The sequence below is a fragment of the Lithobates pipiens genome, unplaced genomic scaffold, assembly GCF_037356315.1.
Source record: "Lithobates pipiens isolate NorthernLeopardFrog02 unplaced genomic scaffold, aLitPip1_a1.2 Scaffold_25, whole genome shotgun sequence".
NCBI classification, from domain to species: Eukaryota; Metazoa; Chordata; class Amphibia; order Anura; family Ranidae; genus Lithobates; species Lithobates pipiens.
This window is the reverse complement of record NW_027507787.1, coordinates 72,305,576-72,330,346: the sequence shown is the minus strand read 5'-3', so window position 1 is coordinate 72,330,346 and position 24,771 is coordinate 72,305,576. Positions and strand designations below refer to the sequence as shown.

Sequence of the window (24,771 nt, the reverse complement as noted above, 5' to 3'; positions counted from 1 at the left end):
TGCATCTATGGACGCCGAATGCTAGATTCAGGGGCATGCCTGCAAGGTAACCCCCCGAGGGAGTGCTTCTTCTAGGGGAGGATGGGGGACCCCAGAAGAGGATCATCTGGGCCACTCTGTGCAAAACGAACTGCACAGTGGAGGTAAGTATGACATGTTTGTTATTTTAAAAATAAAAACTCAAAGCTTTACAATCACTTGAAGGAATGAATTGTGTGAGGTGTCCTTTCTTTTATGTTTACTTAAGGGCTTTACAAAGCCCATCCATTCTGGACTGTAAGATACACGTTGACCATATCATTTCTATTCACTGACTAGCTTTACTTCACTACAATCTCCTATCTGCAACAATGATCACAATAGCTTTCAATCCATGCTGCTGCAATGCACGCTTGCATCATTTTATTGTCCATATGTGGAGAATACGGTTACTGCTAAAAGAAAATGGGAGATAACATGACTCAAAAGCTGCTTGATGCTAAGGCTAAGTTGGAAGTGAATAAAGTTTAGAAAAACCAAGCAACTAGGTGGGACTTTGTATGAGGCGCTAGGTATGTAGAGCCAATCGCGACCATCCCCGATAATTTGGACAAAAAAGTTGGAAGTGAACTTCTGACCAGGGCTGGAAAGTTAAAGATTTGGAAAAGACTTGTGCCAATGATTGTGTTGTACAACTTCTTAAGTAATTATCAATAAATCAATAGTAAATGAGTTAGGGACTGATCACCACTTTACTGGCACTAGAGAATTACCAAAATCTTAACATCACTAGAAGTTGCCATCACTTTATTATTATTAAATTCAAGAAATTTCCACCACTAGATCATACTGTAGAAAGGAATTCAGCAATGTTATATTACCAGCAGTCAGTCAGTGATACATATTTAAAATTCAACTACTTTTAAAATAAAAAAAAATAATTATGAAAGAGAGCACCCATCATCAGTTCACAATTTACCTTCCCAGCATGCCAGTGGAACAGAAATGGTAACATCATGCCTTTGGTCTTCACAGCTTCATTTGGGTGTTGAGCATTAGTGTCCTCCTTTCTGTTAGGAATCTCTTTTTTCATATTTAAGTAAGTAACATTGTTGAACTAAATGTGAAAAAAATGCTGGAAGTTACTTTACAAACCAGTTTTGTATGTGAGACAATATGACCTGTAATACATTTTTTTAAATAGTTTTGTTATAGCATCTCCTTGCCAAAAGCTGCCATTGTTCATTGGTGCACATAAATGCACGTATTTGAGAAACCATTATCTAAGATTACTGCCTATTTCTGTCCTAGGGACATTACTAGCACTGTTTCTTATGAATTGGTAGCAATTTCCAGAATGAAAGGCTTAGCGGACAGAAAGAGGTCAGTGCGAAGCTTTTCAATCAATGCATCAATCCAGACACATTACTGTTTTCTGTAATCATCTGCCTAGCAGAGGCGGGAAAGGAAATGACTTTTTTAGCTAACATATGGCAGCTGTGACTGTAAGGATTGTTTTGTAATGATAACACTGTAAAAAAAGTGTGCAGTGGATGTGTATATACAGTATTTCATTTTAGACCTGGGCCAAATGGGAGTGCCCTCTATTATCTTAATGGTCTTACAGCAGATCTAAAGCAAGGTAGCAATGACCATTCACAATAATCATGAGTGGGTCAACTTGCTATTTTGGCTAATAGGCTAATAGAGAATACAAGCTTCAAGCCCATCTCTGGAAAAATGAAAAATGTAAAATTATCCCTTGCATTAAGGGTACACCTGCACTGCAAAGATTGATAGCTCCCTTTGTCTAGAGCAGAGGAGAAACAGTTTTACTTACCTGATCTCCTGCTCCCTCAGCAAATGATGCTCGGAGGTGGACTGTCCCTCTGCATCACACATCCATTGCAGAGCTATGGACCCTGCCTTGATGATGTCAGGACCATAGATTGCTGGAGCGAGCAGGGACTGGTCTAGCTGCAGGGAGGAGCAGGGGATCATGAAAGTAAATCTTTTTTTTATTGTTCCCCTAGATCAAAATAAGTGATTCTAAAGGCTGAATGTTCTATAGTTAAAAGAATTTTCCATCTTTATTGTTTCACTTTAAGCATCATTAAAATCACTGCTCCTGTAAAACAAAATTTGCATTGATGCATGTCCCCTAGGGCAGTACCCGGACCCTCATAGCCCTTTTATGGCCTATTACTTGCATATAAGCCTTCAAAATGGGGACTTTTTATTTTTCAAGTTCAGGTCCCATAGACTTTAATAGGCCTTGCAGCTCAGGCCTAAACTTTTCTCCTGGTTATGGTGTGAACCAAACCAAGGGGTGTTTGGCCCATCACTACTCAGGAGTAGTGTTGTATGCCTGATACAAAAAAAGACCTGAACTGGGGTTTAACTGTCTGATGTTGACGTGGGAGAAAATTTGGGTTCTAGTGATCAGCAATGTCTTTGGTTTGATGTTAAAATAAGAACTGAAAAATCATATACAAAACAAAAGTTTTAGATTTCAAAAGGACACATTTTGCTGAAATGGGGACATTTCTAAAAAATCTATTGAAAGGTTGAAGTATAACAATAGGAGAAAAAAAAATCAGTGGGCACTGTTAAAGACTACTATCCCAGAGGCAACTAAATTATATGTTAGACAAGTTAGTAAGAATAAACAAATAAACAGAAGAAAAAAAAATTATGGTTCACTAAAGAGGTAAGTAGAATAGTAAAGGAAAAAAAATCTGCATATAGAAGATCCAAGGAAACAGGAGGTGTATCTGACAGAAAAGAGTATAAAAATAGACAAAAGGAGGCCAAACACACTATCAGTGCTGCCAAACCACAGAAAGTGGACGAAATAGCTAAATCTATTAAGAAAGAAGATAAAACCTTTTTAGGTACATTAGTGATAGAAGGAAAAAATATAATGGGATCACTAAAAGGAAAACTGGGCACAACACATATGTTGAGAGAGACCTGGATGTAGAAAACCATTTAAACAATTAATTCTGTTCTGTTTTCTCAGAAATAAATTGTACTAGCAATAACAAGTTGGGCAATCATATTGGTTCTGTCGATGATGGTTCTTTTTCTAGGATTTTTTGAGACAGAGGTAGCAAAGAAACTGGCTCAGTAAGGCCGCGTACACACGGGCGGACTGTTCGCCCAACTTTGTCCGCTGAACAGTGTTTCAGCGGACAGTCCGCTCGTGTGTGGGCTTCAGCGGACAGTTTCAGCAGACAGTCTGACGAACAAAGTTTTTCGGAATTCCCGTAAGACAGTCCACTGAAACTTGGTTTGAGCGGACAGTCCGCTCGTGTGTAGGCTTGTTCATCAAACTAAGTTCCGCGCATGCTCAGAAAGGATTTACACGCCGAAGGTTGCATTGCAGTGTATAGGACGTCGTTTTTCGAGTCCCGTCGTACGTGCCGTTCACGTCATCGCGCACGCTTTCAGCGGACTGTTCATTCATCGTGTGTGGTCAAGTCCGCTCATGCAAATTTTGAGCGGACTGTTTGTCGGATTGTTTGACAAACTAAGTTGGGCCCATGTGACATATACCATGTGACACCGCCCCATTGTCACTATATAAGTGGCCGCTCAGCGTGGCTCTGGCATTCCGGCCAGAGAGAGCGACGTGTCAACATCTCCTGGAGAAGAACAAGAAGAAGAAGAAGAAGAACGAAAGGCGGCGGCGACAGCGGCGACAGAAGACCAGGCCACCGCCTGCAAAAGAGCTATAAGAAGGCGCGGTGGCCCGGCAGAAGAACCGAAAAGGGGGACAAGACCCCCGAAGTCGGGAGAAGAGGCCGGCGGCGTGGAGGAAGAAAGCCGGACTCCTCCGCTAGCAAAAGAGCTACAAGAAGATAGCGGAGGAGTCCGGCGAGAAGACCCCCGAAGACGGAAGACCCCCGGAGCTGTGCAATAAAATATTTTATCTCGTGTGTTGTGTTTTTTTTTTTTGGGTACTTTTATTTTACAGGTGAATGGGTAGGGGTACATTGTACCCCATACTCATTCACATAGGGTGGGGGGCCGGTATCCGGGGGCCCCCTTATTAAAGGGGGCTCCCGGATTCCGATAAGCCCCCCGCCCGCAGACCCCGACAACCAACGGCCAGGGTTGTCGGGAAGAGGCCCTTGTCCTCATCAACATGGGGACAAGGTGCTTTGGGGTGGGGGGGCCGCGCGGCCCCCCCCTTCCCCAAGGCACCCCCCATGTTGAGGGCACGCGGCCTGGTGCGGCTCAGGAGGGGGGGCGCGCTCGCTCGCCCCCCTTTCCTGGCCGGCCGGGTAGCGTGCTCGGACAAGGGTCTGTTGTGGACTTTGGGGGGACCCCCACGCCGATTTTTTTTCGGCGTTGGGGTTCCCCTTTAAGTCCATTCCAGGCGGCGGAGCCCGCGACGTCTCCGTCGTGGGCCCCGCCTACCTGCACACGCGCTCGAAATGAGCAGACTTCCCTCCGAGCGGGAACAGTTTGCTCATTTCGAAAGTGGCCTACACACGGGCGGACTGTTCACTCAAACCAAGTTTCAGCGGACAGTTTTTCGGAATTTCCGAAAACCTTTGTTCGTCAAACTGTCCGCTGAAACTGTCCGCTGAAGCCCCACACACGAGCGGACTGTCCGCTGAAACACTGTTCAGCGGACAAAGTTGAGCCAACAGTCCGCCCGTGTGTACGCGGCCTTAGAGTGTAAGTAAACCCCCCTGTTGTTTTCAGGCAAGGAAGCTGCCATCTTTTTTTTTTTTTTGCAAAATCTTCTTTTATTGAGTTTTTAGTTAACATACAGACATTACCCACACAGGGGCCAACCATTACCCACACAGGGGCAGAACTTCTGATGCGGCAGCAGACCACAACCAGGCACATCATATAACTAGTACATACTGCCTCTGAAGCCTCAACAAACCGCAGCAGGGCAGACCAACCTTACTTATCTACAACCCAATGTGGGGAAAGGTTTAGTTCAGGAGAAACTGTGCTCAATATTATATTGGCAGGATATTATGACACAAGAATACTTGTGTCAGCATACCATCATACTAAAACCATAATGTTAATCTAAGGGTTGGTTATCGCATCAGTTGCTGTAGTATTATCTTCCAACGAACAGGTCCACACCTTTTCAAATTTTCCTGGGCAACCCCTGCCCGAGTAGGTGGCTCTATAAAGAGGCATACTAGCATTCACCAGGTTTTTCCAGAACCCGACAGAGGGGAGAGATAATTGTTTCCAGTTCATCGTGATGGCCTTGTGTGCATAATACAGCAATAGGGATATGAGTATTTTCCTAGCTCTAAGGATTGACATTTGTTCCACTAGGCAGACAATATTTAGGGTCATAAGGGACACTAGTCCCAGAGGTCCTAGCTATCACATGGAGAACTTCCTTCCAATAAAGTACAATTGCTGGGCAAGCCCAGAAAATGTGAAAAAGGTCCCCTGGCTGATAAGAGCAGCGCTAGCATGCCGGGGAATGTATCAACGACATCAGGTGCAGCCTATGAGGTATGTAGTATGCTCTGTGTACAATTTTGTATTGGACCAGTTTGTCCCTGGCTGAGACCAGAGGGGAGAATGGAAAATCACAAATCTCCCTCCAATCATCTTCATCCAGCCCCGGTATGTCCCCCACCCATTTCCTGTGGAGGGAGGGCAGCTCAGGGATGGCAGCAACCAGCAGGGACCCATAAATCTGAGACATGGGTTTCTCCAAATCTTTCACCCGAAGGGTGGATTCAAGCTCCGAATATTCCAGTATATTTGGTTGACCTAAGAACTGACATCTTTACATCTATAAGCATGTGCTATCTGGAGATACCTAAAATGGGACTGTGCATGTATATTAAATTTGGTACGCAATACATGAAAGGGAGTGAGCTCTCCGTTAGTGATACAGTGTTGGCCAGCACTACAGAGGAAAAATATTTGGGGTACTTATTTCAGATGATTGCAAAATGAGCAAACCAGCAGGAGGAAGGAGGTCCTCAAGAGTCAGTATTTTGTGTTTGGCCCAGGCCTGATGATTGCAAAATGAGCAAACCAGCAGGAGGAAGGATGTCCTCAAGAGTCAGTATTTTGTGTTTGGCCCAGGCCTGTGGATCCGGGATGGTACTGAATTATGGTAAGTTAGGATTCAGCCACAGGGGGGTGTGAGAAGACCAGAAGTTCAGCTGAGGAGCCCTCAACGCATCCCCCACCTTCAGTTCACTCCAAAGGGGAACCCCAGGCTGGCCTATTCAACCTTTGGATCCTAATGAGAGATCAGACAGAATAAGGATAGTGTAGGGCCCTTTAAATAGTAACAAAAGCAATGTCCAAGGTGCAGGCCTGATAGTCTTCACCAGCAGTTGGAGCTCATTAGATTATATTCAATAAGGCACAGTGATGCATTAACAGACTGACTGGCTTAAACAGACTAATGGTACTCCTTAAAATGGCTGTAGGTAAAGGTGTCTATGTACAGTATTCAAATGGAATTTGTAGTAAAGTGATCCCAAGGTAAAGGTGTCTGTACACAGCGTTCAAATAAAGTAATCAGGGAAAGATTGCAGAAGCTGGAAAATTGCCCTCTCACCAATGACTGAACTTAACTAGATGCCTTGCAGGCAGTGACCTGGGAATAGACGTCTGTGAGTGGAAACACCAGCGATGACCCACGGTTGTGTGGAGCGCGGATGAACGTGATGTCGAGCTGTTGAGTTGGTGCCAGGTAGATGTCTGAAGAACAGCAAGCAGAGCTGGGCCATCCAAGGCTAGGTTGGAGTCAATTGGACAAAGTGTGGTAGGCCGCAACCTCTCTCTCCCCATCACGGAGAGGTGTGAATTTCGCAAGGCCCAGGAAGAAGAGAGCATGAGGCTGAACTCTGGTCTTCTTTATAGGCTTCTTTATAGGTTTTACCAGATGTCTCCTCGACTGGTAGCAAAGATCCCTGGGATGTGTAGTCCCGGTCTATGGTTAGGCAATGGAATTGCTGGTCAGAAAGACTACTAACCCCAAAACCCATTGTGTTATGCTCACCAATATGATGACAGTCACTGGTGCCCAGCATTAAAGAGACACAACTACAAGCAGGGAATGATGAGGAAACATACTGTATTACGATTATAGTCCATCATTGCTATAAATCTATATGTAAGTGATATAACTAAAGGTTCGTTGGGCAAGGTATGTCTTTTTACTGATGATAAAAAGGCGTGTAACAGGGTTGATATCTCTGGATGTGTCTGTAACATGGAACATGATTTGGCATTGCTGGAAGACTGGTCAAAGCTGTGGAGACTGCAGTTCAATGTTCCTAAATGTAAAGCAATACACCTAGGCAAAAAGAATCCCTTGAGAGAGTACAACATTGAGGGGTACAGTGTTGGCCAGCACTACAGAGGAAAAATATTTGGGGTACTTATTTCAGATGATTGCAAAATGCGCAAACCAGCAGGAGGAAGGAGGTCCTGATTCCCCTATATAGATCTTTAGTGAGACCTCATTTAGAATACGGTTTCCAGTTCTGGAGACTTCACTTACAAACAGATATTGATAAGACAAAATGAGTGCAGAGACGGGTAACAAAAATGGTGATCTGGGGGATAAAATAAATTGAGTGCACAGAGCACTGGAGTGGAGAGCAATAAACCAAAAGGTTGCTTTTAGGCATAAATAAACTGGATTATTAGGATAAGAAAACACATTATATTTCATTGGGGTGTTAATCAATCATTAAATTGTTTTATTAATAACTTGTGTGTGCTGAAAGATTGATTAAAAATGTATACCTGTAAATATACTAGTTGTTCATCTGGTTGGGTCTGGTTCCTCCATAGAATATACGTCTCCATATTAGCATGAACCTCCAGTCTCGTTTGTGGTATTGACGATCTAGCAACATTTGCAATTTGCATATCCAATGTGTATTCATATTGGTACAATGTTTGTGGATTGAAGGATGGAACTCCTGAAGATCCTGTGGCAAAAAGCAATTTTTATATACATCTTTATTGTTATAAACATGACAAACCATAGTCACATTTTCACAAAATATAAATGTAATCAGTTTTCTTTACAAACCAGTCCTACAATGTTACTAAACCAGGACCCTGCATTAATTTTATCTGGTCTCCTACAGTACACAGAACAAATGCAAAGTATTAACACATATAAACATATAGACTGCAAAATGTATTTTCTCATCAGCAGTATATAGCAGTCTTGTGACTTCTTTTTTGATCAATATTTTTTATTGATTTTAAAAAAAAAAACATAATCATTCACGATTCGCGGACGCAGCCACTTAATACGACTTAAAACAATGGAGAAAATTTAGCACTCAGCAGCACAGCAGTCAGCAGTGCACCATAATATACTTTCTATATTTGAAAGAAAGTATATTATAAGTGTATTACAACCCTATATACTGTACACCTATACCAGTCCTTAAAAGGACCTTTGTGGACCTAGTAGCTAGTGATTTGCAGACTGTCCCTGCTCCAAACACCAAACTGTCCCTCAGTCCCTACACTGATAAAAGACAGCTGCAGAATCGATCAGCGCTCAGCACTGCAGTGCACCAGAATATACTTTCTATATTTGAAAGAAAGTATATTGTAAGTGTATTACAACCCTATATACTGTACACCTATACCAGTCCTTAAAAGGACTTTTGTGGACCTAATAGTAATAGCAAATTAGCTAGCTAGTGATTAGACTGACTGTCCCTGCTCCACACAGCGTCCTTTCCCTACACTGACAAAAGACAGAATGTAAAATGGCCGCCAGATCAGGTCTATTTATAAGGTAGGGGGTATGTCCATGTGCTGAAATGTCTCAAATTAGCTGTCCTGTACCCCATGATGGATGTGTCATGGGTCAAAGTTCTTCACAATGTAAACAAATATGTCTGCCGCGAACTGCGCCAGAAGTCCGCCGGTTTGGCGAATCGCGAACGAGCATAGTTTGCCGCAAACCGACTGCCGGGCGAACCGCAAGGCCATCTCTAATCTAGAACATCAGCAGATGACATATATGTCCCCAGGCTGTGTTATTACAACAGCCTGCGGTTTTTGACCGACCAGACAGAACCCAGGCCATCGCTGTCTACACTCCCTTCAACATCTGCTGAGGCCGCAGCTTCTGAGATCCACACAGGTCCTGCTGCACAGGATGAAGATGTGGAGGAGCCCAGCTTGACTCAGGTATAGCATTGTTGAACATATTTATATCCAAGAATACAATGATGATAACTAGACGTTATTGTTAAAATATTTCTGCCTTAACACAGTGGTTTCCATATCAATAGACAGTAGTGACCAAAAATGATTTGAACAAGAATAAAAAATGCTAGGGTCAAAATGATAGTTTTTTCTATTGGTCCTCATTCAATTTGCAACAGTGAGGAGATCAAAATTGTGTGTGATTGATGACCAAACCCTAACCAAAAATTTAAATTATGTCCCATTTTCAAAAACAGGAAAGTGTCAGTCAGGAGGAGCCCATGGTCAGCAGCCAGATGGAGTCCCAGATCCCCCCCCCCCCCCCCCATGCCCTCCTGCTAAAAGGGCCAGGAAGAGCAGGAATCTGGATGAGGCCACAGCTGCCTTCCTCAGCCATGCCACTACTGCCATCCGGACAAACGCTATTTGGGTGTCTGATGGCAAACAAATTAAGGGAGATGGATGTTGAGCAAAGGAGAAGGTGTGAGGAACTCAACAAGGCGGGGAGGGGCCAAATTTTGGAAAAAACACACATTTTGGATTTTGAGGCCCCACCTCCACCACCTCCTCAGCCACCCCACCCACCACAGCCACATGGCGGACAGTGGCAATACCAGCCACAAGACCCCCAACAAGGCCGCTGGACTGGAGATTTTCAGCTCTTCACCAATTACTAATTTCCTTATTTTTTTCTTTGTTTTGGAATAATGATTTTATTTGTTATATTTTCTATATTTTTGTATGCATAGAATGCAATTTTTGGTTAAGTTCTTTATATTTGGATGGCAGATAGCATCTCAAATTTTTTATTTTTTTAATACACAATAAAAAAACATTGTGTAGAATAATACTTGGCTATGTGCTTTACTTCAAATGACAGTTTGGGTGTAGGCAGTTACAATTAAAAAAAATAATTTAAGCTAAAATTAACAAGGGACACCAACATAGTTGTACCTTTGATCTTAAAAACAATGGGATAATGGTGTTGTGGTAACTTAGCCAAAAAAAAAAAATCAAGCATAATAATATTATTCTTGATATCACTAGGAAAAAAAAGCCTTTTAAAATATGTTTGGCAGAACTACAGTACATCAATATCACCAGCAAAGCTTAATTTTTATCCCATTAAAGAAGAAGAGAATTGTGCGCTGCATTTCGACATTTCATAATTTGCTGCGTCACGAATGTTAATTCTCCATTACTAACTCTAGTTTACAAAACCGACCGCTTACTGCTCGTTCTTGCGTCTGAGCATGCGAGTTTGTACTTTGGACTTTTGTGTGAAGGACTTTTGTGTACAGACGAGATGAAAATCTGACAACAGACCGATATCCGCCAAAAATTTACAAGCCTGCCATCCAATATTTTTTGGCCGAAAAGTTGGATAACAATTGTCTGATGGAGCGGTCAGATTTTAGGTCATCACACAATTCCCTGCCAATAATCTGATCGTGTGTACGAGGCTTGAAGCCTCGTTCACAGAAGGGCATTGTCATTTGACAGGTTGCTGTCCGAAGTTCTTACCATTAGTCTGCTCCTTTTAACAATTGTTTTCCAATTTTCGGCCAACAAATTTGTTGGATGACAGGCTAGTAAGTTTTTGTCAAACGACAGCTCCATGTCAGACTTTCAGATGGTCAGTACACAAATCCGTTACACAAAAGTCGAAAGTAACACGCATGCTCAGAATCAATGCTCACCAAACACACAGTTAGCAGAAGGGGCCCAAAGGGTGGCACTCAAGAGCTGAAATTCCTCGTAGTACGTCACTATGTTTGTGTTCGTGGCACGACAATTTGTGTGACGTTAGTATGCAGACGCTCGGTTGTCCAACAATTGTACCGTGTGTACAAGGCTTAAGGCCCCATACACACTATTAGATTTTCTGCAGATTTTTGTCTTCAGATTTACCCAAATGATATAATATGAGGTCAAACCTTAAGGCCTTGTGCACACAATAAGACAATCAGAAGGGGAAAATTCATAAGACAAGCTGTCTACAGATATTCAGATCGTTAGTACGGTGCTTTCGACTGGCGATTTGACTTTTTCGTCAGACAAAAGCTGGATGTGCAGGGTATAAAATTTTTGTCGGATGTGAACTCAATGTCTGATTTTCGTATGGTCAGTACAGAAATCATCACACAAAAGTCGAAAGGACAAACACGCATGCTCGGAATCAAGGAACGACTGGGAAGAGTTCTGTCTTGTAAATTACTGTTCGTAATCTAGAATTAACATTTGTGAAATGGCAATTTATGAAATGTCGAAATGCAGCGCACATTCTTAGCTTCTTTAATGGAATAATGATGAAGCTGCTTTGCTGGTGATACTGATGTAGTTATGCCAAACATTTATTTTACAAGGCATTTGTTTTGTACGATCTGAAAATCGCAAATCAATGCAAATCAAGCCGAAGGGGCCCAAAGGGTGGTCCTCTAGAAATTAACTTCCTCTCTATTATTATTATTATTTATTATTATTTCAGGTACTTATATAGCGCTGTCAATTTACGTAGTGCTTTACATATGCTCTTTACTTTACTTTACTTTACACTCTCATAGTATGTCATTACTTACGTGTTTGTCAACAACAATTTGCGGATAGTTAGTATGGTAGACAAAATCCTGCACATGCTCTTTTGACAAAAATAACATGCTCAGTCGTACAACAATCAAACCGTGTGTACAAGGTACGATTGTTGGCCAACCAAGTGTCTGATTTTTGTCAAAAGGGCATGTGCCAGAATCTCGTCTTGCATACTAACGATACACAATTGTCATGCCACAAACACGAACGTAGTGACGCACTGCAAGGAATTTCAGCTCTTTAGCACCACCCTTTGGGCTCATTTTGCTAATTTTGTGTTTGGAGAGCATTGATTCCCAGCATATGTGTTTGTAATAGAGTTGCCACCTCATCCCTTTAAACCCAAACACATATGAATTACACAGGTTCTGAGGCTAATTTCATGCAGATAAGGCCCCAAGTGAGTTTAATTATCACCTTAATCAGCCACAGAAACTGTGCAATTAATATGTGATCGGTTTTAAAGGGATGAGGTGGCAACCCTAGTTTGTACTTTTGAATTTTGTGTGATGGATTTGTGTACTGACCATACGAAAATATGATTTCAAGCCATTGTCTGACAAAAATTTACTAGCCTGTCATCCAACATTTGTTGGTTGAAAATTGGACGATTGTCAAAAGGAGCGTACTAACGGTAAGATTTTAGGACAACAGTCTGTCAACAGACAATCCCCTGCCAACAATCATACTGTGTGTACGAGGGCTTAAGGCACTAACACACTATAAGATTTTCTGCAGATTTTTGTGTTTAAATTGACCAAAACCATGTAGTGCAAGGGCCTGCCTGATTGCTTACAAATCAAATCTCTTAAAGTGGGGTACCCCCTAAAAAAAAAAAGATTAAAAGTCAGCAGCTACAAATACTGCAGCTGCTGACTTTTAATAATTGGACACTTACCTGTCCCAGGGTCCAGCGATGTGGGGGAATGAAGCCCCCCCCTCGTTCCCCGCTCCGCTCGCGGTGCCGTCATTCGTACTGTGTCATTCGAGCGGCGCAGGGCGCCGTGATATGCCACGCAGTCACCTGGGACACATTTGTTGGCGAAAAGTCCGACAACAATTTTCCGATGGAGCATACACATGGTCGGATTTACCGACAACAGCCTGTTATCACACATTTCCCGTCGGAAAGTCCAATCGTGTGTACGAGGCTTAACACTTTTCAATTACACAAGTTCTGAGGCTAATTAAATGCAAACAATGCACCAAGTGAGTTTAATTACCATTTAATCAGCCACAGAACCTGTGTAATTAATATGTGTTCAAGTTTAAAGGGATAAGGTGCCAACCCTATTACCACTCCAGGTAGGTGTGTTGAGGTAACACCCTCCTCAAGATGGAGGCTGCAGATGCAGGCTCAGCATGTGATAATGAAGAAAGAAAATCTGGACAGCCGCACTCCAATTCAAACGCCTTTGTTGTAAAGTCCTTGCAGTTTTGTTTTTGTATTTTATAAGGAGTTGTCAGTAAAGCTTTCGCCCGTGGATGCTGTCGGTCTCTTGGATCGAAGTACCAGTGTTCACCAGCGGGTGTCTTCCAACACTCTGGATCTGTAGTGGAGGGATTCACCTGTTAGTTGCACTGTTGGATCCTTTGGCTGTAATACCGGTGTCCACCACTGGGTGTTTCCACTGTGGAGCAGACAGCACCTCCTGCATTCAGTTGTCACTTGAGGCTAATTACAGGCATTCACAGGCATGTACTGGCCATCGGGACTACCGGGAGATTCCCGGTGGGCCGATGGCTCAGTGGGCCGGTCTGGTGCAGTCCTGGAGCCGCTCCTCTCTGACAGTGAGTGATTTCGATTTCACTCCTGTCAGGAGGAGCAGTCTCCGACATATGCTGGAGAGAGCATTAGCCTTTCTGCTCCCTCCAGCCTGCAGGGGGAGATAGACACGGTCAGCAGACTTTCCTTCCTCTCTCCCCTATCGCTTGTTATCACATGACTGGAGAGAGGAAGAAGAGAGGCTGCCTTTAGAACCGTGAGTACATGTGGGAGGGGGACACTCTGATGTAAGGAGCTGGTGGTGGGACTCTGATGTAAGGAGCTGGTGGTGGGACTCTGATGTAAGGAGCTGGTGGTGGGACTCTGATGTAAGGAGCTGGTGGTGGGACTCTGATGTAAGGAGCTGGTGGTGGGACTCTGATGTAAGGAGCTGGTGGTGGGACTCTGATGTAAGGAACTTGTGGTGGGACTCTGATGTAAGGAACTTGTGGTGGGACTCTGATGTAAGGAACTTGTGGTGGGACTCTGATGTAAGGAGCTGGTGGTGGTACTCTGATGTAAAGAGCTGGTGATAGGACTCTGATGTAAGGAGCTGGTGGTGGGACTCTGATGTAAGGAGCTGGTGGTGGGACTCTGATGTAAAGAGCTGGTGATAGGACTCTGATGTAAGGGGGCTGCTGGTGAGAATCTGATGTAAAGGGGATGCTGATGGGACACTCAAAACGTAAGTGGGCCGGTCTGGATGACGTCCAGGGCCGAATTTCTGTCCCAGTCCAGCCCTGGGCATTCATATAACTACCCGGCTGATGATTGCTCTCTTCGCCTTGGTATCATCCTTGCACCCTGACCTGCTAGCCTGTGACCTGTACCTGAGCCTGTATCTGATCTCCATCCAGAGCCTGTCCTGATCCTGTCCCTCCTTTATTCCAATTCCCTTGCATCCTTGCCTTGTGCCCTGATTCCCATTCACCTTTCCCCATGTGCGGATTCCCTGTGTATGACCCTGGCTTGACTTACGTTTGTGATTCTGGAACTGCCCTTTTTTATCTGCTCATCCTCTGTGTATGACCCTGGCCTGGCTTACGTTCTTGATTATGGTATTCCCCATCTACTGTGTATAGTTATTTGTGGGTCACTGTTTGGTTTATTGTCACTGGTATTGGAGGTGTTTGTGTATTTGTATATCATTATCCTAATAAACCAGGGGCGGATCCAGAGTCTAATCTCGGGAGGGGCACTGCTATAAAATATGTTTTTTTGGGGGCAATTTATATGGGAAATGGCTGGTATTGGTGCTTCGATCATTACGGCACCATGGTTGTTATGGTGTCAGGATGACTGAAGCGCATTATTTCTATTAATACATTGTAAAATAAAATTAAATGGTTCAACTCACCATAATGCAGAATCAGTGGGAGCCCTGAGGGTGTAATTTGCCATGTCGCCTGCCACCAAATGCGGATTGTCACTTGCCACCAAATGTGGATTGTTACTTGCCACGTCACCTGCCACACATTGCGGATTTTCACTTTCCACGTAGCCTGCCACACATTGCGGATTGTCACTTGCCACGTTGCCTGCCACACATTGCGGATTGCCACTTGCAGCGTAGCATGCCACACATTGCGGATTGTCACTTGCCACGTCACCTGCCACACATTGCGGATTGTCACTTGCCACGTCGCCTGCCACCAGATGCGGATTGCCACGTAGCCTGCCACACATTGTGGATTGCCACTTGCCACGTCACCTGCCACACATTGCGGATTGTCACTTGCCACGTCGCCTGCCACACATTGTGGATTGCCACTTGCCACGTCACCTGCCACACATTGGGGATTGTCACTTGCCACGTCGCCTGCCACGCATTGCGGATTGTCACTTGCCACGTCACCTGCCACACATTGCGGATTGTCACTTGCCACGTTGCCTGCCACACATTGCGGATTGCCACTTGCCACGTAGCCTGCCACACATTGCGGATTGTCACTTGCCCAGTCGCCTTCCACACATTGCGGATTGCCACTTGCCACATAGTCTGCCACACATTGCGGATTGCCACTTGCCACGTAGTCTGCCACACATTGCGGATTGCCACTTGCCACGTAGCCTGCCACACATTGCGTATTGTCACCTACTGTGTCACTTTTCTGCTAAGGTGGTCTTTTGTTGAGCCCAGAGTGAAGATAGGCAGCAGAGAGATGATGTAATCTCTCTGCTGCACACAGCTTCCTGCACAGTGAGGGCGGAACTGGAGGGATGCAGGGCAGTGAGAGATGATGTCATCTCCCTGCTCCCCTGCCTGCTGGCTTCCTGATTGGCCAGCAGCCCTCCTAAGCCGCCCAGCTGCCCCCCCTCACCCGTCCACTCAGCGCAATCACCCGCGGAACCGGCCGCGCGGGTACCCGCGGAACCGGCCACGATTGCACCCGCGGAATCGGCCGTGCTGTCATCAGCTGGCGGTATTCTTGGAGGGGGCAATTGACCCGTTGCCCCCCCCTGGATCCGCCCCTGTAATAAACGCTTATATATTCACTTTACAGGCGTTTTGGTTCTCTCTGTGTAGTCCACAGAATCTGGTCTTTCCAATTCCTGACGGGTATTGAACTTGGATGGGCATAAGGCTATTATGGGCTGCCCATTTGACTTTAGCAAAACTCTTCAGGGACAACTTCATCTGTACAGTCTATTTACACACTCCTCAGCTCTTCCAGCACCACACTTGCTTGCAATGGAATTGCAACACCGTAACATGAATCCAAATGTATTGTAAACATAATGTACTCACAAAGCAGCAAAAGAAATAGAGCTCATCACATTCTGCCATACAGCGCACATGGTCAGTGCTAAGGGGCTTGGTATAGGACCCTGAAGACTGCTGCTATAACACTGTATTAGTGCTGACTACTAGAGTGATTGCCAGCTTCCCCAGCAGTCCCACCAACTATATAAGATATGTATTGACCTCAAAGCTGGACCAATGTCTTTATGTTATAAAGATTAAACCTAGAGTTCAGCTTTAAAATAGATCTAAGCCCAAAGGTCCAGTTCACAACATGCCCGCACAGGAATCACATAGGAATGCACTGTGCGATTCACGTGCAGTTCTGTGCAGTGAGATTTTAGCCCATTCCTTTAAAACACGCTAAAATCGCACCGAAACGCAACAAAAGTACTGCATGTAATACTTTTAGAAATGCACTTTTTCTACCATGCAATCCGGTGCGGGCAAAAGCACTGTGTTTGCAACCTGCATTTGGGTGTCATTAACTTATAATTGACACCTACGGCAGATCGGAAATGGACTGCATTTTTAATGCGTAGTGAATTACACAGGAAAGCCTAGCGCGTGTGAATGGGCCCAACACCTTTTGGGTTGCATAGGGAATATTATACAGGATTTATATAGCGCCAACAGTTTGCACAGAGCTTTACAAAATGAGGAATATGGTTAAAACATTTTTTTTCTGTATTTGTCCCAATAACGAGCTATGCCTCCATCTCCTGTCCTACAGACATATATCAAAGTAACAGGATATTTCTTCTTAGTTGTCACTGAAACAGGTATCCCTAATGGAAATTTCCCCTCTATGTCTGTTGTGGTGACAATGGTCTCTGGGACACATAGAGGGGGGTAAATTCTCCCAACTGGGGCAGACAGCAAAAAAAAAAAAAATGTGATTTATTTTCTATCCAAAAGTTAAAGTTTGTGACTTACCCAGCCTAACGAAGCAGAGGAGGACAAGGAGTACAGGCAGCATGCTCCCTGGGGCCAGATTACACAAGTCACCTGGGAATGTTAGAAGAGTTTTTGGCTCGTACACACTCTTCTTATATATGTAAAGAGAAGTCTCATTCAGACAGCTGCCATCCCATAGGAGGGTATAGTTCTCAGGAATAATGGTCACAGGAACTGAGGTCTGTCCTGGACAGGAGAAAGGATACTTGGGCATTTTCTAGCTGCTGCTTTTCCTGCCCCTTTTAATCATTGATCAGATCCATGGAGATGTTTAGCTAGAATATTTGGATTTGATAAGTGAAAGTGCTTCTAAACTCCTCCCAGGACTTCTACTCACTTCTGTACAGCTTGGGTCCCACCTGTCCCCTGTCCTCTTCTTTTAGTAACTCTTAAGCTCACCACATACAATACAATCTGATTGTACAGTATCTTACAAAAGTGAGTACACCCCTCACATTTTTGTAAATATTTTATTATATCTTTTCATGTGACAACACTGAAGTAATGACACTTTGCTACAATGGAAAGTAGTGAGTGTACAGCTTGTATAACAGTGTAAATTTGCTGTCCCCTCAAAATAACTCAACACACAACCAATAATGTCTAAACTGCTGGCAACAAAAGTGAGTACACCCCTAACTGAAAATGTCCAAATTGGGGCCAATTAGCCATTTTTCCTTCCCTGTGTCATGTGACTCATTAGTGTTACAAGGTCTCAGTTGTGAATGGGGGGCAGGTGTGATGAATTTGGTGTTATCACTCTCACTCTCTTATACTGGTCACTGAAAGTTCAACATGGCACCTCATGGCAAAGAACTCTCTGAGAGTCTGAAAAAAAGAATTGTTGTTTAACATAAAGATGGCCATAAGAAGATTGCCAAGACCCCACAGCGGTTAACCAGAACAGGTTCCACTCAGAGCAAGCCTCGCCATGGTAGACCAAAGAAGTTGAGTGCATGTGCTCAGCGTCATATCCAGAGGTTGTCTTTGGGAAAAATACGTATGAACATAAGTTCGACTCGAACATTGGGTGTTCTCCTGTTTGCCAAACAGCAAACATTATGAGTTGTTTGCAGTAAATTTGAAATACGCGCAGGGGTGGACTGACCATTCAGCAACTCGGGCACTGCCCGAGGGCCCCGGGCCACTAGGGGGCCCCATCAGGGTTGCCAGCCTCAGTAAAACCAGGGACAGTATGTAAAAATCTGTGTTTATTTACATCTGTGTCTGAAATATCCCTTACCAACATACTTTTGGTCAAAAAAAACCTGAGATTATAGCTGCCCCACCTCTCCAGTACCTTCTCAGCCAATAGAAACATGTCTGTGTATACCGTGTGTACATGTATGTGTATACTGTGTGATTGTATACTGTGTGGCCCCATAATCTCTGATTGCCTGGGGGCCCCATAATCTCCATTGCCCTGGGACCCCATAGTTGTTAGTCCACCCCTGAAGCCGCGGAACACTGTTAAAGTCTATGGGTCATGAACATGAAAAACCAAAAGTGCTAATTTTAAAGGTTTGTATGAAAGTTATTGTCATAAAAAGTGGTTGGGGGAATACAGGGGGAGGGCAAATGGAGAGACTCAGAGAGCAATGGTCTGAGGCTCTTGGGACTGAACTCTCTGACGGTCAATGGGGGAAGGCCTGTGTTCTGGCACATAAATGCTCCTTGAGCACCAGAACACAGGAAACCTCCTATAAATTACTTACTCAGTGGTACGCCATGCCAGCGAAACTACACAAATGGTTCCCTCAAACTTCGGATATATGCTGGCGCTGCTGGAGGGAAACTGGTACGCTTTTACACATATGGTGGCAATGCCCCCCCATTCAGCAATTTTGGAACACGGTGAGGGATCTGATCAGGGCCATAACTGAAACGTCCATGAGACTCGACGCGGTGTGCTGTCTGCTCCAGGTCACAACCTTCTCCTTATGACGTTATAAGAAATCATTGACTCGACATTTATTGAATGCAGCCAAAGCTTTGATACCACGCTATTGGAAATCGATGAGTGTTCCTGCAGTCAGGGAATGGCTCTTTCAAATTAGGGAGGTTTGTGACATGGAGGAAACGGTGGCCCACTTTACGCTGAGAAAGTCCGCTGAAGCCCACACACGATCAAACTGTCAGGTGAAATGCGTTTCGGCGGACTAAGTACGCCGGACAATTCGATCGTGTGTACGCGGCATAAGACACCATGACACACTGGACTTGATTTACTAAAACTGGAGAGTGCAAAATCTGGTGCAGCTGTTCATAGTAACCAATCAGATTCTAACTTCAGCTTGTTCAATTAAGCTTTGACAAAAAAAAATCTGAAAGCTGAAAGCAGTACCCCCGTAAGGGCTGCAGAATGTAGTAGTTCCACCCGCAGCCTGGCATTTATTTTCAGTCACTCTTCAGACAATGAACAGTCCATCAGTTTTGTATTTTTTGTATCTTATTGAGGAATTAAACTTGGATGGGGAAGCGAATAATGGGATGCCCAGAATCAATAGCAGAAATCAATATAATGATCAATTGGAACCTCTATTTACATCTTCTAGAGCTCCAGCCTCCTCCAGCACAATGTTTATTTGCAGACTGTTTCTCTCTCCTGTACCATACTTGGTTCCTGGCACAGCTAACACATGTTAGGCCCAACTCTAACACAGTCAGATCTTAGAACTGCCATTTGCTGACAGGGACCGCGGACCCCTTGGCATAGCAACCAATGGTGAAAGGAAAGTCTTTAGTGCCAGCTGTATTAAGGTAGACTACTGATCCCAGTCAGTCCTGTGCAGGCTCTGACAACTCTCCTGGCTGCAGTAGCCCGACTTCTCTACCAGTATCTTCACAGTCTCTCCCGACTGTGCCTGTCACTCTCCAACACCTGATAGATCCCTCCTGAAGACTCGCCCGCCAGTGTTCCCCACTGTCCTCTCCTGCTCCTGTACAAGACACCCCTTGGGTTGTGTGGGGTCCCTTCACAGCCCCCCCCCCCAGACTGGTGGGCCCCCTGCAAGGCCCCGACAGACTAACACTCCCCAGCTGGGCTGACTCTAGGTATTTAAGGAGGCCTGCCCCCTGCCAATCCAGGTTGGGGATTGGTCAGGGCTCCTTAGAACACCCGTGACAGCTCTACCTCTCTTTCCCACCTTCCTTCTTGAAGCCTCTAGAAGCAGAAGGGAGGTTACCGAAAGATGAAACTAGCTGTGAGTCACCAGCCTTCTCTAAGCCATTCCCAGCCACAGATCAAAACAAACAGGCCTGCCTAAATTTACCTGCACTGGCAAAAATCTAATCTCTAGCACCTACCTAAGTAGAGAAGTAGAGGGTGCTACACTTCTATGAAGAGCTGCACCAGATTTTGCACAGCAACCCCACTGTTGCCTAAAGTAATTGTATTAACCTCTCTTTGTTTACTTACTTGCAGAGGAATGTTCCTCAGGTCGCAGCCGCAACACTCTTCTCCTCTTCAAGCTCTTCTCCCAACCTGGGACGCCAGTGTCAGTGGTCAGAAGGAGCAACAAATGCCCCACATCAGTAGTCAGTAGGACAAACAAATGAACCAGCATTGGTGGTCACCAGAAGGAAGAAATGCCCTGACATTGGTGTCAATGGGAGGGAAAACATTAGACAATAGGGCACTGCAGGCTCTGTAGGGGGACTCTGTGGGTACCTGGGGGGCTTTTGTGGATTTGGGGGCACCATTAGGGATTTGGCTGCTGGGGCTGTGTAGCAGGCTAAGGTGTAGTGGTACTGTGGGGGGCTGTGCGTCTCTATTGGTGAAGGGGAGCCCTGGGGAAAGTTTTTGGCACTATGACAAGCAAAGGGTTCTGAATAAGGATATGGGGGTACTGTGGGGGACTTACAGACTTTTCAGGTGGGTACATGGGGGAATTGGGCTGCTGTGGCTGGAAGAGAGCATTGTGAGTAGAAGGGAGGCTGGGATACATTGTGGTGGAGGGCTGGACATTATGGTTTTTTTATGGAATTAGGAGAAGGTCAACTTGCAGGGCACATTGTGATAGAGATTGTTACCCCCTTTCCCACTTACTGTTTAGACTTGCTGTCAATATAGCAAGTACAATAGACACTACTGGCTTACTCTAGCTTTTCAGGCAGTCAGGCAGAATGTCTAGTTGTAACCTGTACTACAGGTCTGGTAGGTGTCAGGTGAGGACAGAAGCTGGAAGGTGCCAAACACAACAAAAAAAAAATTATCCTCTGTACTGTATGTAGGTAGCAAATTAATTGGGTGCTGACAACCCACGCTACGAAAATAATTTCACTGTTAGGGGTCCCCACAACTTGGGAAATTTTATCAAGGGGTCACGGCCCTAGAAAGGTTGAGAACCACTGCTGTAGAGGTTTTTAGGAGTTCCTTCAGCTATGGCTGATGGTTTACCTATCCGTTGGTGCCTGCATAGCATAGTTCCATAGCGAATGCCACTTAGAAGAGCCAGCGGAATGATACCAATGATCTTTTTAGTTGTCTGCAAGGATGGCATTTTGACTACGAATGCAATGAACAATGTTCTTACTGACTCTCAATGAATTAATTTTTTTTTTCAAGGGATGATTTAGTGGCATAAGTTGTTGGTATGATTTTACACTTGAGTGTACCTGGTCTGATAGGTGTCAGGTGAGGACAGAAGCTGGAAGGTGCCAAACACAAGAAAAAAATAATCATCCTTTGTACTGTATGTAGGTGCCTTCACAGCCCTCACTGGCACTCTCTCACCAAATATGCTTAAAGGAAATATTGCCCCCCCCTCCGAAAAAAGTTCTCAGACAGCAGCTTTTTTTTTTGTTTTGGAAAAGGGTTAGAACAATTGACTTTTTTACTATACAAGAACTAATTAGGGTGGTTATCCCTTTACTTCCTGTTCAAGTGACTTTAGAACAAGTAACTGGAACTGGAGCAACTGGAAAAAATAGGCGCTAAAAGCATTACAATCCTTTCAGGGGAATACATCTTTCCTCAGGCCGCGTACACACGGGCGGACTGTTCGCCCAACTTTGTCCGCTGAACAGTGTTTGGGCGGACAGTCCGCTCGTGTGTGGGCTTTCAGCGGACAGTTTCAGCGGACAGTTTGACGGACAAAGTCTTTCGGAAATTCCGAAAAACTGTCCGCTGAAACTTTGTTTGAGCGAACAGTCCGCCCGTGTGTAGGCTACTTTCGAAATGAGCAAACTGTTCCCGCTCGGAGGGAAGTCTGCTCATTACGAGCGCGTGTGCAGGTAGGCGGGGCCCGCGACGGAGACGTCGCGGGCTCCGCCACCTGGAATGAACTTAAAGGGGAACCCCAACGCCGGAAAAAATCGGCGTGGGGGTCCACCCAAAGTCCACAACAGACCCTTGTCCGAGCACGCTACCCGGCCGGCCAGGAAAGGGGGGGGCGAGCGAGCGCGCCCCCCCTCCTGAGCCGTACCAGGCCGCGTGCCCTCAACATGGGGGGTGCCTTGGGGAAGGGGGGGCCGCGCGGCCCCCCCACCCCAAAGCACCTTGTCCCCATGTTGATGAGGACAAGGGCCTCTTCCCGACAACCCTGGCCGTTGGTTGTCGGGGTCTGCGGGCGGGGGGCTTATCGGAATCCGGGAGCCCCCTTTAAGAAGGGGGCCCCCGGATACCGGCCCCCCACCCTATGTGAATGAGTATGGGGTACAATGTACCCCTACCCATTCACCTGTAAAATAAAAGTACCCAAAAAAAAAACACAACACACGAGAAAAAATATTTTATTGCACAGCTCCGGGGGTCTTCCGTCTTCGGGGGTCTTCTCGCCGGACTCCTCCGCTATCTTCTTGTAGCTCTTTTACTAGCGGAGGAGTCCGGCTTTCTTCCTCCCCGCCGCCGGCCTCTTCTCCCGACTTCGGGGGTCTTGTCCCCCTCTTCGGTTCTTCTGCCGGGCCACCGCGCTTTCTTGTAGCTCTTTTACAGGCGGTGGCCCGGTCTTCTGTCGCCGCCGCCTTCCGTTCTTCTGCCGGGCCACCGCGCCTTCTTATAGCTCTTTTGCAGACGGTGGCCCGGTCTTCTGTCGCCGCTGTCGCCGTCGCCGCCTTCCGTTCTTCTTCTTCTTCTTCTTCTTCTCCAGGAGATGTTGACACGACGCTCTCTCCGGCCGGAATGCCAGAGCCGCCCTGCCCTGCCACTTATATAGTGACAATGGGGCGGTGTCACATGGTATATGTCACATGGGTTGGTCCCATGGGTTGATGTCACATGGGGCTATGACATCGTAAGGGGGCGGGGTCACCATGTGACATCAACCCATGTGACCAACCCATGTGACATATACCATGTGACACCGCCCCATTGTCACTATATAAGTGGCAGCGCAGGGCGGCTCTGGCATTCCGGCCGGAGAGAGCGACGTGTCAACATCTCCTGGAGAAGAAGAACAAGAAGAAGAAGAACGGAAGGCAGCGACGGCGACAGCGGCGACAGAAGACCGGGCCACCGCCTGCAAAAGAGCTATAAGAAGGCGCGGTGGCCCGGCAGAAGAACGGAAGGCGGCGGCGACAGAAGACCGGGCCACCGCCTGTAAAAGAGCTACAAGAAGGCGCGGTGGCCCGGCAGAAGAACCGAAGAGGGGGACAAGACCCCCGAAGTCGGGAGAAGAGGCTGGCGGCGGGGAGGAAGAAAGCCGGACTCCTCCGCTAGTAAAAGAGCTACAAGAAGATAGCGGAGGAGTCCGGCGAGAAGACCCCCGAAGACGGAAGACCCCCGGAGCTGTGCAATAAAATATTTTTTCTCGTGTGTTGTGTTTTTTTTTTGGGTACTTTTATTTTACAGGTGAATGGGTAGGGGTACATTGTACCCCATACTCATTCACATAGGGTGGGGGGCCGGTATCCGGGGGCCCCCTTCTTAAAGGGGGCTCCCGGATTCCGATAAGCCCCCCGCCCGCAGACCCCGACAACCAACGGCCAGGGTTGTCGGGAAGAGGCCCTTGTCCTCATCAACATGGGGACAAGGTGCTTTGGGGTGGGGGGGCCGCGCGGCCCCCCCTTCCCCAAGGCACCCCCCATGTTGAGGGCACGCGGCCTGGTACGGCTCAGGAGGGGGGGCGCGCTCGCTCGCCCCCCCTTTCCTGGCCGGCCGGGTAGCGTGCTCGGACAAGGGTCTGTTGTGGACTTTGGGGGGACCCCCACGCCAATTTTTTTCGGCGTTGGGGTTCCCCTTTAAGTCCATTCCAGGCGGCGGAGCCCGCGACGTCTCCGTCGCGGGCCCCGCCTACCTGCACACGCGCTCGAAATGGGCGGACTTGCCTCCGCCTTACGTGGGCGAGTCCGTTCATTTCAAAAGTTGAGCGAACTGTTTGGCAAACAGTTTGCTGAAACAGTCCGCTCGTGTGTGGGCAAGTCCGCTCATGCAAATTTTGAGCGGACTGTTTGCCGAAACTGTTTGACGAACAAGGTTGGGCGAACAGTCCGCGCGTGTGTACGCGGCCTCACTTTTATTAATAAGTCTGTTTTGTAACCTGAGTTGAGCTGTTAATAAAAAACAAAAAACAAAATCAATACTCATGGCACAATA

At 46.0% G+C, this 24,771-nt stretch overlaps 1 protein-coding gene across 1 annotated transcript in view; it reads right to left on the bottom strand.

Moving 5' to 3' along the window:
- LOC143930334 (microsomal triglyceride transfer protein-like) overlaps nt 1-17,490 on the bottom strand; it is a 250,550-nt gene extending 233,060 nt beyond the window's left edge. Inside the window, exons 1-3 of the mRNA XM_077454590.1 lie at nt 17,217-17,490; nt 7,750-7,937; nt 959-1,096 (exon numbers count right to left, since the gene is read on the bottom strand). Coding sequence (XP_077310716.1) covers nt 959-1,096; nt 7,750-7,937; nt 17,217-17,451 — 561 coding nt within the window. The 5' untranslated portion in view covers nt 17,452-17,490. The remainder of the gene's footprint in view (nt 1-958; nt 1,097-7,749; nt 7,938-17,216) is intronic.
- Nucleotides 17,491-24,771: the final 7,281 nt, after the last annotated feature.